The sequence below is a fragment of the Cucurbita pepo genome, chromosome LG04, assembly GCF_002806865.2.
Source record: "Cucurbita pepo subsp. pepo cultivar mu-cu-16 chromosome LG04, ASM280686v2, whole genome shotgun sequence".
In the NCBI taxonomy this organism is placed as follows: Eukaryota; Viridiplantae; Streptophyta; class Magnoliopsida; order Cucurbitales; family Cucurbitaceae; genus Cucurbita; species Cucurbita pepo.
Window position 1 is genome coordinate 3,175,189 of NC_036641.1, and position 16,103 is coordinate 3,191,291.

Below are 16,103 nucleotides of genomic sequence, written 5' to 3' on the forward strand. Positions count from 1 at the left end.
CATTTGGTACATTAATTATTCTTTTTAATTATATTTTAAAAAAATTATAATTAAGTTAATTGAACATCGATTGTCATTTCAGATGGTAATAACCCAAAATTAGAAAAAAAAAAAAAAAAAAAGTTTCTACATCAGTTATCTTGAAAAAGTGAGGAGTAAGATTCCAATATAGAAGGAAGGTCCCTTAGTTTCTTTCATTTCACTGAAAATGAGTGTATTCTCACAAACAGTTTGACTTAATCGAGTTGGATTTATTACGTTGGATCCTTTCTTACTAGTTTCAACTATTTAGAAGCGGTTTAAAGTTAGTAGGACTAACTTTTAGCTCGTTTAAATTATTTGGAGTCTAAGTTGAATTATTTTATACAAAATTGGTGAGATTCCTTTAGCTAGAATTAAATATCAGAGAGCAGCGTTAAGCTAGTATAAAGGAGCCGTAGTAGCTTCGGCCTAGGGGTCCTGATACACTATAATGGTATGAATGAAATGTTATGTTATGTTATGATAAGTTATGTAATGTATGAGATGTCATGATGCACTATAATATATTATGTTAGACCATGATTTGCTATGACATGCTATGAAATGTTTTGAGATAAGGAAAAGTTACGAAGCACAACTCCTGTGCCATGATTTGAAAGTTATGTTTTGATTGAAATGATTTATGAATATTTATGTTGAGTGTGATATGTGGTGAAAGAATGGGAGTTGTCCTGCATGATTTATAACGCCATGATGAAAATATGGAGACCTCATGCATATTTGTATGTACACATGCATCGAGATACTTCCCTTTTATGATGAGTACAAATGCATACACTGTGAGACAGGAATGACCATCATGCTTAGCATGGTGCAACGACCGTCGCTTTCCCTCCGGGTGTCTAGCTACAACCCAAAAGGAGCTATCTCGACGAGCAGACCGAGGGGGTGTGCGAGCTCGCTTGGTCAGCCTATGCTCGTATGTGTGGGTCATGTGTAGAGAAGCACTACACATCCAATTTGCCTGAGTTGGAAAGTCGCCTAAAAGAAGACGGTTTTAAATGATACGTCCCATCATGTTGCATGTGTTTGCATTTTTCGACCCCAATAATGGGATCACTCATTGACTATTTCTTAAAATACTCAAGCCGTAAAGGCAAAGCACCCCTGTACGATTGACAGCAGTATTACGTTGAAGACAATGGAACTTGGGTTAAGGTAGTTGCATTTTTATTTTATAAATCTTAGGTTAGACTAGGGCATCGTTTTAATCTTTTCATTAGATACTTTTCGTTGTTTTGTTTTAAGGTTCTAAGGCAAGGCACCCTCCATTCTTATTAATATGTTCATCAAAATTTAACTTGGAAGTCATATGTCACATATTTAAAAACATGAGGCACGTTTAGTTGGATCGAAATAAAGAATTGAAAAAGGAATCCATTTAGATTAAAAAACACTTTTGATCTTTAAACTTTCAATGATAAAAATCTATTTTCTGAACTATAGTTTACAACAATTTAATTTATATACTATCAAATTTATAACGATTTAATTCATAAAGTTTGATACCAATAAACTTTAATAGGAGGAAAGATAAGTACAATGGCATTATTTTGGGAAGAGAGAGGATGGTAGAAAGAGGCAAAATGAATATTGTGAATTGTTTAAAGTGAGAGAAACAAATAACTTACAGATTGTGAGAAGTGAAGAACATCATCATCATCATCATAATCACTCAGACTCCTCCACGAAAGCCTCAACCCGGAGAAGAACAAACCCCACAGCTACTCCAACAAGAACAAGCCCATTGATGATGGCGGCAATCCTGAAAATCTCACCGGCGGCATTACAAGTGGAACCAAGAGCCCCACCGCCGCTTCTGCCCTTTCCCTTTCCCTTCAATGGGCGTTTCAGGGATCCCACAATGTTTGCAAATGACTGATCAGCACAAACGGGAACGCCCAACGAGAAGATGTTGTTGTGAGCTTTCAACCCACCAAAGGAGTTGAGACCAGAAATGTAATGGACAGTGGTGTTCCTCGGCCGCCTCGAGGGGGCGCCTAGCGGGGCGGCGGTGGACATGGCGGGGGAGAGGGTAGCGGATGCGGTAGCCATTGAAGCCTGAAAGAGAATCAAGAGGAGAGATTTGAGGGATGTGAAAATGGGGTGAGATTGAAGATGAAGATTGTGTTTGTATGTATGGAGAAAGGGTGAATGGGGAAATGGATAAGGTGAAAGGAGTATGAGTGGTTCATAAACAGATCACAATTGTGCCAAAGATTTGTGGTATCTTTGAACGTTGGCCAAGGACAAATGTGATTCAAATATCTAAATTTATCTCAATATATGTTATTGAGGTAAAATAATTACAATAATGTAATGGTTTAAAAGAAAAAAAAAAACACAATCGCCGAAAAAACGCGAGATTTGAGTGCAACTAGTGTTTCATTGAACAAAAACTTCATCTAAAAATTGTGGAGTTCGAGTTAGTCTAGGAATGTTACAAACTTTAATGTTGGCTAATTGAGCAATAATGAATCAAGATCAATGAATAAATAAACAAGATCAATCATTAATATAAACAAGATCAAGATCTCCAAGACATTAATACAAACAAATGGAATAATGAATGAATAATTTTCAATATCAACCAAAGATTGTCCATCACCTGCTGTACCACTAACTCTATACAAACCCTAAAACTAAGATTATATACAGTTCAAGGAAACAAGGACGTGCAGAACCATTTTTATTCACAAAAGAATTTTCAGCAATCCACAAAACTCCTGCTCGTGTTCATCACTTAAATACTACTTACTATCATCAAAACTGAGGGAACCTGAATGCTACTTTAGGTAAAATCTTGCGATCCTGAGCTGGAGATTGGGGGAGGAATATGCAAGCACTACCTGGATTACAGGTTCCAGAGTACACTGCTCGCTCACTTAACTGCTTGTGAGACGTCCGACTTACCGTGAACCTCCAGAACTAAACTCTGCAGCTCGGGGAAAATTGATACGAGTAATAGTTCGAGTAGTCCATACCCAAGTTGCTTCACACAGATGGTAGACTGCAGATTTACAAAATTCTACTCAAGTTGTTCATTTGTACAGAGATCGAATATGACTAAAACATAAATTTAGAATAATGAATACCCACCTGAGTGAAGTAATAAATATCTTTTGCGCATCTTTTGTACTGCTTGTGCCCTATCAAGCTTACCAAGGGTGTTGGAGCCCCACCTAAAAAGAATGTAATGATAGTCTATTATAAATTGGTCTCCTTCATAGGGGAAATTAAAACATTACAAGATTGTAAACTCATAAATATGGTATAATGACTTTCAATGAAAAAAAGTACCAAAATGTTGCTGTCTTATTTATTTGTAAATCAAAGCAGGCTGACCAAGTAAAGTTAACTGGCCGATTTCACTAACAAAACCAATGTTGAATCATACTCTCTTTTAACAACACAAAATATACGCAGTCACAATGTTAATTGGAGAGAGATCATAAACACATCAGATGCACACTTTTCACGTCACAGAAATAAAACATTACTGACCTAAAAGCATTTTCTTGACATCACTAGCTCTGCGAGCAGCCTCAAGCTGAAGCTCAAAAGATCCAGGCTTGGGGATCTTACTTCCATCAGTTCGGCTAGTAATAGATTCAGAATCATCTTCACTTTGAGCATTCCTTAATTGTATAAAGAATGTTCCATTGGGCCAGAGAACCTGAAGGAACCATGGTGGAATGAATTTTCATTCCTCATTAAATCATTGGTTTTTATACAACATAGCATAAATTTTTCATTTCATCGATAAAATGAAAAATTAAAATGATTGTTGCAACAGCTATTTTTCCTCACAGAATCACTCTGATCAAGAGACGGAGATGCATGTCCAATCATTTCAAATTAACAACAATAAAAAGACGTATACTCAATTATAGGATTAGGAATTAGAAGAAAAAAATGAGATGTGACAAATTTTCTGTGTATGAAAATGATGACAATCAATCCAATGCAAGTACTCCAATTTAATCATTCGGTGTAAGAACACTAATGAATTTTCGGAGTAAGAAAATGATGACAATATTTTCTTTTCATGGCCTCCTAAAAATGCGCCACCAAAAGTTCTACTGTTGGTAACTTAGCTTAGGTTTGTTTGCAATAGTAATTCTTTAGTGTAAAAAGTAAAAAATCCATAGTATCAGTGTAAATAATGTGACCCATTTCTTGACAAATCTCTGGAAGAAGCTAAAGCAATTTTTTCACAGAATAGACATCAGGATTCAGGACTCTTGTACTCGTCGTGCTAGGGGAGAGGGAATTCAACCTTTCACTGAATTTGAATACTACACAGTTTACTAAAATCCTTACTAGTTCTGATACTTACATCTTGGACCCATCGAATACCCTGAGCAATGATGTCCTCCCTCCGTAGCCAGTGTATTTGCCTGACAATCCAATCATCAATGGCATCTTCCATAATTAACTGTAATATTTGTTTTGATATCCAAAGGACCTGCCTCCTGCACAAAAATAAAATGAAATATCAATAGAACAATAAAAGTAAAAGCTGTCGGTTATGAAATCTAGGTTCTTGAGCCTCGCATGAAATTTCATACATGCAAAAAGCCATGTAGGTTGTAACAGCATAGAGTTTGAAAATAGAGAATAAAAATACAAACGCTAGATATACAATTTTTGTAGCGGATAAAAATGATCAAATGGAGAGAGCGGATATAAATATAAAGCGGCCACCAAAAACTATGCAGAAAATATGGTGATGGGGATGGGGGAAGAAAGCAACGTAGGGACAGAAAAAGAGATATAAAAAAAAAAACCTCAAACTGAGCAGAAAATATAGAACCTTATCAGCGACCATGGATAATTGAAGTAACATACTCACGGAAACAACATATCGTAGCCATGGCATTGAAAAGATTCATAGAAGAAAAGGGAAAAGAATGGAACCTTAACCAGCCTCTCCTGTTAAGCTGAAATATCTTGTCAACCAGATTTAGAAGAGGTACGCTAACATTAGGTGGAGTCCACTGCAGAAATATAAATGTTGAACAACCAACAAGTTATAAATAATCAGAGCTATATGCTTGAAACATCAGTTGCATGTCAGAATGATGAGGTAACTTCATGATTTTTTTTTTTCCCAATCAGAACAATTTGTAGGTCATTTTTAAATTGTGCACTGGAGTTAATAAATTACAACAACAATACAGTTCCTTAAAAAGAATGTCTGAAGAAAGTTTTGCAGTCTACCAGATCCATCACAATGAGAAAATGTACTGGTATGTTGTTCAGTTCAGACCGTAACCGATGTGATTTCCAGTGAAAAAAACACGTGCAAAGAGGTGGACACTTAAGGATTCAAGTTTATTTTCAGTAAGTCTAATAGATATTGAAGGCAAGGTTCTCAAAAAATCAAGTTTGACGGCAAGGACATCAATCACATTTTTTTCTGCATCATTTGCGTAGAGAAGTTCAATTCATTTTCTGAGGGATTTCAGTTTTGCTTAATGCTTTCCTGCAGGTATTGCTGATATCCTCCATGAATGCTCTTGTGGTTGGAACGAATTCTCTCTTGAAATGCTCGCAAGCACTCTGCAGGGAAGCAGCTGCCATTTCTTAAGCAATGGCAAAGTATGTTAACAGATCAACACCCAACACCTTTCAAGATATTCTTGACAATATAATTAAGTCCCCTATTTGGATTTTATGTTGGAATTAATCATCCCTAAGTGAACATTAGGGTTGTAAGAACATCTATCCAGTGTACAGCATCTGGACTCTAGTCCCCAGTCTACAGAAATTTCCTCCAACGCCACTGTTTTTCTTTATTGGTCTTATAGCCAACAAAAATAGTTCGCACGGGGTGTTTCTTTTCATTTTTTACAACTATCTTTTTCATATCCTAAAATCGATCTTAATAATCAAACAGTGAGTCCGGGTTAATAAATACCTCCATTTAAACTCATGTACAGTCTGGATTTGCAATATTCGAGACAGATCATTAAAATAATATTCACCAGGCTTACAACTTGCTGGTCGGTTTGATTGTAAATTGGGTAAGTGGCTGAACATCTACCTTGGTTTACCTCACATAAATCTTACCTCATCATCATTTCGGGATTCAATTATTGAGAAAGTGAAAAAGAGGCTAAAGACTCCCATCTTTTCGGCTCCATCATCTTTTCGGGTTCCACCAATTTATTGAAGGGCAGTAGGCAGACTCGCATCCAAGCTATTCTGGCTAATCTCCCTATTTATTATCCGTCACTTCTTTAAGGATCCCACAAATGCGACTACAAGCTTCGAAATTCTTTTCAGAAATTTCCTTTGGAAAGGCAGCAAGTAGAAAAGGGCTCATCACCTTCTAAAATGGGATACTGTTAAGGGCTCTATGGAAGATGGGGGTCTAGGGATTTTGGGTAGAGAGCAGAGGAACGTTTCTCTTTTGGCAAAGTGGACTTGGTGGTTTCACCTTGAAAAGGAGGCTCTTTGGCATCGGGTTATTGAATCCAAGTATAGTTCAACCCATTTTGATTCAGGTCGGATACCCAAACCTTACACTCTTCCAGAGGTCCACTCTTTGAAAGAATGGTATATGCTCCAACACCTTTCCCCACGGCTTGACCACCTATCCTTCAAAAAAGACACCTCTACACATTCTGAATCATGGATGATCCATCTGTGAAGAACCCTCATGGATGCAGAGATTGATGATTGGGCCCTTTTATCCACGTACTTACAGCCTTCAAGCACTGGCTAGAGCAGACTTGTGGTTATTGGTTTTAAGAAAAAGGCAGTAATTTTTCATCGAAGTTTATGCCAAAGGCTCTCTCCACCATTGAATCAAGCACAACCTCCGGCAATATATCAGCATATACGGTCTGGCTGTTTCCACAAAAAGGTGAAATTCTTCTTATGAAAACTGAGACACTCTTGCATTAAATTTAACATCTTTGATAAACTACAAAGAAAATCTCCATGGTTATATTTTTTATCCCGTCCTATGTGCTACTGCAATTCAGAAACTCCTATTTGCCTTTTTGGTAGCTGCACCTTTGCTTCTAATTTCTGGGAGCTTTTGAAGGTGCCTTTGACTGGAATTTCTTAGATCGAATGATACTGTCTTATATGGGGCATCCTTTCAACAAGGATAAAAAGCTCCTTCAGAATTGTCATGTCCGTGCTTTTTTTTTTCTTCTTTTTTTGGAGTCTTTGGTTGGAACATATTCATAGATAAGACTCGTGATATTGGTTATTTCATTGATTCTACACTAGTCTTAGCTATTACTCAGAGCAAGTTGTCTCCCCCTTTTGTAACTATGGTTTATCTTCCCTCGCTAATTAATAGAGATGTTTTTTGTAAGAAAAAATCAACAGGACCTTCTTCTGTATTCCATTTCACNAAAAAAAAAAAAAAAAAAAAAAAAAAAAAAAAAAAAAAAAACATATATATACACACATAGGAATCTTTTTTGAAACGTATGTTATATAAACTGTCTATTATGTTTAGTCCTCATACAACAAATGAATCATTGATACAACTACAAACATATAAATAACGACAATACGCTTCATGAGTCCTTTGCCTACCCCTATTGAGTAGCACTAGCATTTTTGTCAAGTTCTTATTAGAGAAACAAAATGATATAAGCGACATTATCAAAAAAAACCCATAAAAAACCAGGAAAGGATACTATTTTAAGACGATGTCCCTTTCTTATTGATTAGGCCATAAACTAACCAAAGTAGATAAAATGCTAGATTAAACATGAGTGAAAAAAAAAATGGTATGCAAGATATCTGACAGTTAAATTGCATAAAGCAGGAAAAAGTACGATGTCATGTAAAGTTGCATTACCTCTGGTGGCATTCCTTCTGGATCTTCCATATTATGTAAAGTTGGAGACAATCCTCCAAGGCTGGCTCCAGACCTCAATTCTAGATCATTTTTCTTGTCAACAACTTTATCCAACTCTCGACCACGTTTGATCACACGAGGGGGAAAGCTCTTGGAGTTTAATTCATTGTCTGAATGCCATCCACTTACATCATGATTTTGACTTCCAATTCTCTCACTTTCCTCGTCAGAAATGTTGTTAGCTACTTCTAAATTATATTGTGCAGAAACATGCTTCCGCAAGTCTGCTGAATTAAATGAGAACTTCCGTTCATAGTTTGATAAGGCACAAGCTTCATCAGAAGGTGACGTTGAACCAACAACCTTACGCATGAAACCATCTGAAACACCTTTAAACTGGCGTACAATGTCATCCACAGCATCATCCACATTGACTGTGATTAAATAGGGTTTAAAATCATCAATAGAAGCAAACAGCAAAGGAAGAGAAGATACATTACTGTTATGTCTTTTTTCCATTTAGAAACTCAAAAATGGAGCCGGGGACAAGATTATATTCCCGCCCCGTCCCACCCCACTTAATATAAATATATTTTCAATACATATTAAAAATAAATAATATATATATACACTTTTTTGGCTATACTAAAAAAATAGATTAGTTAATTTTGAAACTCTAGTTGTAGTATTTAAACTAAAGACTATGTTGTAAATATTTTTTAATTTCAAAAACTATGTTGTAATATTAAAATTTGAATTTTTAGAAATTATGTTGATAGAACATTATATATATATGTTTGCTTATCAATTTATTATGATTTTTTTTACAAATTTTTAATAAAGATTATATTGAAAAATGAAAATTTTAAAATAACAATTTTTTTAAAAGAATAATAAAGGGGGGGAAATGACTCGTGGGGAACCTGATCCTGCTCTGATCCCCACAAAAATAAATGGGGAATTTTGCAGGGGTGAAGAATGAAATAGGTGGCGGGGATGGGGACGGGAGGCTTCCCCGCCCCGTTTTCTAGATATAAACCTAGGCATCTCAATCATACAATATGAACTTCTAGAAAGTTGTGAACTTCTCAGTTCCCATTCCGCCCCGTTTTTTAGATATAAACCTAGGCATCTCAATCATACAATATGAACTTCTAGAAAGTTGTGAAGAATGTTGTTCAAATTACCCAAAAATAAAATCAAGTTATATGAAGTGAAGTCAAGTTTCATTAAAGCTGAACTCGAGTTGCAATTAAGCCACATTAAGAAGAATCAAGCTTCATTTATGCAACAAGGGCTTCAAAATACTTCAAGTACGGTTTCATTTATTCTTAAATGGTTACAAATTTTTTGTAGTTGATTAAAATCTAGATTTATGGCGTTTCATTAATGTATTTTAAGTTTTATGATTTTTTATTTACTTTTAGATTCAATTACATAGTAGCTAATTATGGTCATAAAGTAGAAAAGTTATACCTCTTAAAATACCTCATGGAAGGTCAAGGGTTTCATTTTGAGGCTATATAAGGTCATGTATGTTGTCTTTGTAAGAGAAACTTGAAAAATGTAGTAAAAATGAGCACTTGTGCTTTGTTTAGAGCTAAGTTTCTTTGCAATTCTATGTAGTTTAGGTTGCATATTTATAATCATTCAAGCTTGACATGATCTATCTTGTTTATGAACCCTCTAGTGATCCACCTCTATTTGTACATGTTTCTACTCAACCATCTAATACTTAGGTTTATTCTTGATGGTCACCCCTTCATTTACAGGCCGTAAACTAAGGCTTCTTTGACATCAGATCAAGGAACAAATGACGATCTTCCTATAGCTCTTCATAAAGGTAAACGTCAATGCACTTATCATATTTCTTTTTTTGTTTCATATAACAATTTCTCATCTTCTACCTATATAAAGTCTGAATTTGTTCATAAGGTTGTTCATGAAGTTTTAACTCATACTAGTTGGCATGCTGCAATGGTAAAGGAGATGAGTGTCTTAGACGACAATTGTACTTGGGATTCAATTTTAGCCTATTGGCTGGTTGTAAATCAGTATTCAAGGTCAAAGTCAATCCAAATCAATCTGTACTCGGTAAAAAGCTCGCTTGTCGCTAAAGACGACACACAAACTTATGGAGGTACTATTCTTGTACTTTTTCTCTAGTTGTTAAATTGGCTTCTGCCAGGTCATTCATTTCGCTAGCATCTATTCATCACTTGCCCTTGAATCAGCTTGATATTTTTCTTTCTTCGTGGAAATCTTGAAGAAAAGATGTATATGGAACAACCATAAGGGTTTGTTGCTTGGGAGAAATAGAAAGGTATGTCACCTTCGTAAATCCTTATATGGATTTATATGGATTAAAGCAGAGTCCAAATGCATGGTTTGGAAAATTTAGTCAGGTGTTTGAAAACTTTGGAACGAGGATGAGCAAGTAAGATCATTGTCTTTTGCAAGTGATCTGAGAGCGGTGTCATCTTGTTGGTTGTGTATATTGATGATATTGTTATTATTGGCAATGACACATTAGACATTCAACCACTCAAGACCTTACTACATAGTCAAATTCATATAAAAGATTTGGGAATGTTGAATTACTTTCTTGGAATTGGGGTAATAAGAACCAAGAAGGGAATTTTGTTATCATAGAGAAAATATGTACTTAACTAGTTGACTGAAATAGAAAAGTCGGACTAAGCCATGTAGTGTGCCAATGATGTCCAATTTACAACTTACAAAAGAGAGAGAATTATTGAAAATTCTTGAAAGATATAGATTGTTGGAATATGCGACCCTTGATTAAGCCAAAAAAAAAAAAAAAAAAAAAAAAAAAAAAAAAAAAAAAAAAAAAANAAAAAAAAAAAAAAAAAAAAAAAAAAAAAAAAAAAAAAAAAAAAAAAAAAAAAAAAAAAAAAAAAAAAAAAAAAAAAAAAAAAAAGAAACTTGCAGAGGAAGAGCAAAAGTACAAAGAAAATCAACATTGAATTTGTTGCAACAGAATATGCAAAGGTTTTCATACAAAGAATGAACAAGAACGACCACTCACCTGCTAGTGTTCTCATCACTGAGGAAGATTTTCCAAAAGAATAGTTCTGGGAAAAAAAATCATTAAATTCAATTAGGTTTCCAATATCATTTCCTTACGCAAATCCAATGACTTTAATAAAAAAAATTTAGTATATCCCTGAAATCTTGACGTCTCTAAGATAACAAGTCCATAAAATTACAAGACACTTTTTAAAATATTTTAAATCATTAAAAATTGACACTAACCTAATTGATAAGATTTTGGTGTTAATGCCAATATAAATATTGAAATATGGAACTGAAATCATTGGATTGTCATCTCATCTGGGTTTTAAAATTAATAACACTCATGCTAGACCTTGTTAATCAAAGGAAGTCCAGGGACCATGAGAGGTTTGAAACAATATAACTATAGTAATGGGGCTGATTACCTTTGAGGAAACACTTAAAAAATCCCATACTTCATTGAAATCATTGGATTGTCATCTCATCTGGGTTTTAAAATTAATAACACTCATGCTAGACCTTGTTAATCAAAGGAAGTCCAGGGACCATGAGAGGTTTGAAACAATATAACTATAGTAATGGGGCTGATTACCTTTGAGGAAACACTTAAAAAATCCCATACTTCATGCTGCTCGGCAAGATTTGCAATTGATAGTAGCTCCTGGGTAACAATAGTATAGTAAAGCAATCATGATACATAAATTATGAAAATTTACATTAATGAACAACAATAATTGCATCTACGGAAGTTGGAAAATCCAAGGATACCTGCAAATATTTGTCAAGTTGAATGCAACGCTGGTGAACAAAAGCATCTTCTGTGCTTGATGAAAATATTCGTTTGGGAGGCAGGTGCAGTGTATAGTTGGGAATATCTTTAAGATGCCGATGTAAACGCTCAAAATTTCGGTATCTGGAAAAAGAAAAAGTAAAAATAAGCAAAAGCATGAAGGTGACTATAGACTTATTACTTGATTAAAATGTTTGAGGAGCTCTCTCAAATCTTGAGGCACTAAAGATCATTCAATTTCAAATAGAAATGACCAAACACCAATTATGAAGCACTTGCATGCCAAGGAATCTACAAAAAAACAGTAAAGGTTTTCGAGATCATTGAAGATTTCAGTTACTTTGTCTTTATTTATTGAGGAATATCAGGAAGAGACCTTCTCTTGACAAACCAAGTTCTTTTATTTGTATCTGTAACAGCTATTGAATACACAGCAAAAGATTTTGAACCAAGCTTCTCAAAGTATGCGCCCATTACCTGCAACGGGGCAAGAAGAACAAAATTGGCATGAAACTTCACTAACTAACTGATTACCCTCAAAACACAAAAGAATGAACTCTCACCCGACTCCTAAGTTTGGGAACAAGTAGTCCTTTTTGAGCTACCATATCTGAGACACTCTTAGAAAGGTGCTCTTCACTATGCTTGCCAAAATTGGGACCAGAGAAATCTGATATAATAGATCTTCCACCTTCTACTGTAGAAGTCTTTTCTACACTGACTTCAGTTTCCAAAGCAGAAGTACTATTGGATCTCTTGAGCTGATTTTTGGTTGCACTAGCAGGAGTAAGATTATCAACACCCCTTAATTTCTTAGCAATAAACTTCCCATCAATAGACAAATCCTTCTGAAAATCCCGAGAAATCTGAAAGCCAATTTTGTTCTCATCACCTGGTTTGGAGGTCAAAATTAGATCAGAATGTCTTTCCAGTGTTTTCCTTACTATCGCCATTTCTTCTGGCCCAATAGAAGCATGATGCTTGTCATTCAACACTTCATCCCTCATTGTTGTTGCGAGCTGCATGCTACTTATTCCAGAATCTTTTTTTGTAACCATAGGGTCAAAATCTCCTACTTTAATAATCTTATTTTCTTTTTTTCTGTAGTTTCGTCCTTTAGTCCACATGTTTTCAAGATTTTCAGGCATAAGAACTTCAGTCCTCCTCTGGGTTGCTGCATTTAATGCACGGCCCCAATCACCATGTCTCAGTTGCAAAGGCTCCTCCTGGAACATGCAACCTGAGGATCTTTCTTGTTGATTGTCAATTTTAGCAAGCTCTGAACCATTCCCTGGATTTAAAGATGAGTGTTTCGATTTATCCAAATCTTCGTCATGTACGAACCCAGCAGAAGAAGAATGGTCTTTGTCTTGATCTGAAGAATAAGTTGGTTGCTGACTGCCTATAACAGAGTCATTCTCAGCTTTAGTAGCAAGGACAATACATTCGATCACTTCATTTATGTGCCTGATGACAAGAAAAGAAGAAAAAGAGAAGTAAGGGTCAAAAACCACTTCTACAGTCCTTTCAACTACTAGATCATTTAAGACTAGACATATATGCCTAAGAGAATGATCCCTCCCCAAATTTTTCACAAAGAAAGAACTGATGAGCTGTTTGAAAGATGCACTTTTAAGACTGCTTTCTGGTTCATAAAAATAATAAGCTTCTCACATAAAAAAGCATAGTTGGCNAATAAAAGAAAAAATAAAAAAGTCTACTTTTTTTTTTTTTTTTTTTTCTACCGATTAAACTAAATTATACTTCTATGTTAACATATGGAAAACGTGAAGAAAACATGGAACTGAAAAATATTTTTTGCCTTCTTAATTAAAAATCATAAAATTATATGCATACAGCCTCAAAGAATTTGTATTAAAAAACGACTATTTTCAAACGACCACCCAAAGACTCTAAATGTACAAGAGCATCTTAGTGCAGACCATTTTCTTATGATATTTTACCACTAGATATCGTTAAAAGAAAACATTATACGGGTCAAGAAGTATGCAAGGCCATATTTTGGTGAAACTTTTTCTTTTTCTTCAAAATTTTAAGTGTTTTCAAAATTTTGTGGAGGCAGCTGGACCTATACAGTGTTTCAACAAGGGAGGTGGTTTTACAGCTATTCTTTATTACAACCACCCCATCACCAGATTATTAAGAAAAAGGAAAACATATACAAATCATTTGTATCATTAGAATGAGCCAAAGGTATACTTTTTTCACCTTATTTTTCATGCAAGAACAGGAAAGTAAATGGTCATATGGAAGAGTAGGTCATCCAAAAGCATACCCAGGACTTGCAAAGTTCATAAGAGGTTGCATCACCAAGCATGTTAAAAGTTCTCGAGCGATGGATCGGACAACAGGACATTGAGTTTCTCTTGGTCTCAGTACTGAAGTCAACACTCCACTCATGAGCCGTTGAAGGACCTGCAGTAGAATAGCAATTAGCAAGGTGCAAGACTCTACCCAAAGAACAATAGATATTTTCACAGAGCACTCCACTCACACCTTGTACTCACTCTCAGGAGACAGCAGTGCCGGATGAAGCTCCTTAGAAGCCATAAGATGGTGTTTCAATCTTTCATCTCTCTCCTTGGAAGATAGTGTTCCCATAACATCAATGCCAATGGCAGCTTGGTTTCTTCTAAAAAGGTCCAAGTGATCACCTACTAAATCAACAACATCCCTGCAACATTTTTATTTAAATACGGTCATAACTCCCAAAACTTCTTAAATACACAACAAAGCAACCTAATATAAATAAAGACTTCTAGAATGTTCCCACCATACAAAAAATAAGCTACCTGGTGAGCAAGTCAACAAGGTTTATCTTCTTCACCCTAACTGCTATCTCTCCAAGGGCATCCATGATTAGAGCGTGTATCTGCTCAGGAAACTCTTTGTCTGGGGTTATTTCTGAATACCATAAGTCCACCACAAAATCCTTCAGTATTTTATCAATGAAATCCTTCATTGCAGCCTCCACAATTGGAGAATCAAGTTTCCTTTTCCACCTTGGTGGCGGAATGGCCGAAGAAAGTCGCAAGTCATTTACAGATAACTGCTTCTTCTCCAGATGAGATAGGTACGTCTGTTGCTGAACAGGTCGCACCTTTCTACGGAACTCTACCTCATTGAACAAAATGCGTAATGCAGAAACTAATAGAATTGCTAGAGGTGCATTCAACCACATTGACTTACTAGTATCTGCATTGGCAAAAGAAAAGGCCCGTCAAAATAAAACCGATTGATTGATAGAACAGAGGAGTAATACTCAATAATTCAACCAAGTTTTTATTTGTTTCCCCATTCAGAAACTTCAAACCGATCAAACAGGAGAGAGCTATCATTACTCAATTTCACTTTATTCTCATTCTCAAATGTCAATACTCGCAACTTCCATAGAACTCGCCCAATAGAAGAAAAAGGAGAATAAGGGTTCTACATTTGAAGAACAGTCCTAGAGTTCAACCAAAGTAATCATCGCAAGCGACAAAAGTACCGTAAATTAAAAAAGGTAAACGAATTAACGCACAACTGAAGCAATACAGAGCGATAGACAAAAAGAATTCTTACGCGTCAAAAAATACGAAATCGAGAAAATACACAGAGTCCACCAAACCGTTCGAAGTTTAAACTCCTCGATCAGATCCTGGACGGTCGCCATAGCCTTCATTGCTACTGAAACCCAAAATAAAACCTCTCTAAATCACCTGCAGGCAAAAGTTACCAAGTTCCACATAGAACAGAGTGGGATTAAGATTCAAAAGCAGTCTCTCGAATTCAGGAGACGATCGACATCTGCCGTAACTGCCAGAAGAATCCTCCCCGCCGGCACATCGGCTGGAAGGAAAAATCTCAATTATCAAGAACAGGATTCCCAGTGAAAAGGAAGAAGAAGAACATGGAACCCGTTTTCCCGTCGGAATTTATTTACTTTTTGTTTTGTTTTCCTATTTCTTCAGATAAATAAAATAAAATAATATAATATAATATAAAATGGGTTGCGCATATATATATATTCATGGAAACGAGAAATACAATATGCACGGAAATGCTGTGACATTCAGGTTACCATAACCGACACGTGTCGGTTTTCCTTTCCCCAACGGACCTTCAACTATCCTTCTTTAAATATTGTTTAATTTGATTTCACAATATATTTTTCTCAACCTTCTCTTAAAATTCATTTCCATCTCTATCCTACATTTAATTAGTTGCCTTCTCAATTAAGAAAATCAAACTAAATCGTATTTATAATCTACTCGTACTTTCATTTAAGATTGAAAAACTTATGTCTAACTTTTTCAAAAGAGGAGAAAGTTGACTCCCGATAGGAGGTCGACTTCAAGAGGACGAGTTCTTAACGTTGGATGATGAAGTCCTACATCGGCC

General features: G+C 35.5%; 2 protein-coding genes across 3 annotated transcripts; both read right to left on the minus strand.

The window, feature by feature from the left end:
- Positions 1-1,519: 1,519 nt before the first annotated feature.
- Positions 1,520-2,238, minus strand: LOC111792789. The gene has a single exon (XM_023674375.1). The coding sequence runs from the start codon at positions 2,095-2,097 to the stop codon at positions 1,714-1,716; it is 384 nt and encodes a 127-aa protein (XP_023530143.1). The 5' UTR covers positions 2,098-2,238; the 3' UTR covers positions 1,520-1,713.
- A 292-nt stretch (positions 2,239-2,530) lies between these two features.
- LOC111792733 lies at positions 2,531-15,669 on the minus strand. Of its 2 annotated transcripts, XM_023674299.1 has the most exons (15): positions 15,285-15,669; positions 14,513-14,915; positions 14,217-14,394; positions 13,996-14,135; positions 12,263-13,166; positions 12,076-12,176; positions 11,678-11,822; positions 11,502-11,570; positions 10,923-10,968; positions 7,874-8,307; positions 4,963-5,042; positions 4,382-4,517; positions 3,547-3,718; positions 3,142-3,224; positions 2,531-3,052 (listed from the first exon to the last, which is right to left on the minus strand). In XM_023674299.1, the coding sequence occupies exons 1-15, from the start codon at positions 15,382-15,384 to the stop codon at positions 2,924-2,926; spliced, it is 3,120 nt and encodes a 1,039-aa protein (XP_023530067.1). In that variant the 5' UTR covers positions 15,385-15,669; the 3' UTR covers positions 2,531-2,923. The 2 variants fall into 2 exon arrangements, with proteins under 2 accessions (XP_023530067.1, XP_023530068.1); XM_023674300.1 differs by lacking the exons at positions 2,531-3,052; positions 3,142-3,224; positions 3,547-3,718; positions 4,382-4,517; positions 4,963-5,042 and adding an exon at positions 5,049-5,607.
- Between the last annotated feature and the right edge of the window lie 434 nt (positions 15,670-16,103).

Coding starts and splice junctions, on each gene's coding strand:
- LOC111792733 (XM_023674299.1), bottom strand. CDS start 15,384: ATGAAGGCTATGGCGACCGTCCAGGATCTGATCGAGGAGTTTAAACTT. Junction 13,167..13,995: donor ATGAACTTTGCAAGTCCTGG/GTATGCTTTTGG, acceptor TCTTGTCATCAG/GCACATAAATGAAGTGATCG. Junction 4,518..4,962: donor AACAGGAGAGGCTGGTTAAG/GTTCCATTCTTT, acceptor ATTTTTGTGCAG/GAGGCAGGTCCTTTGGATAT.
- LOC111792789 (XM_023674375.1), bottom strand. CDS start 2,097: ATGGCTACCGCATCCGCTACCCTCTCCCCCGCCATGTCCACCGCCGCC.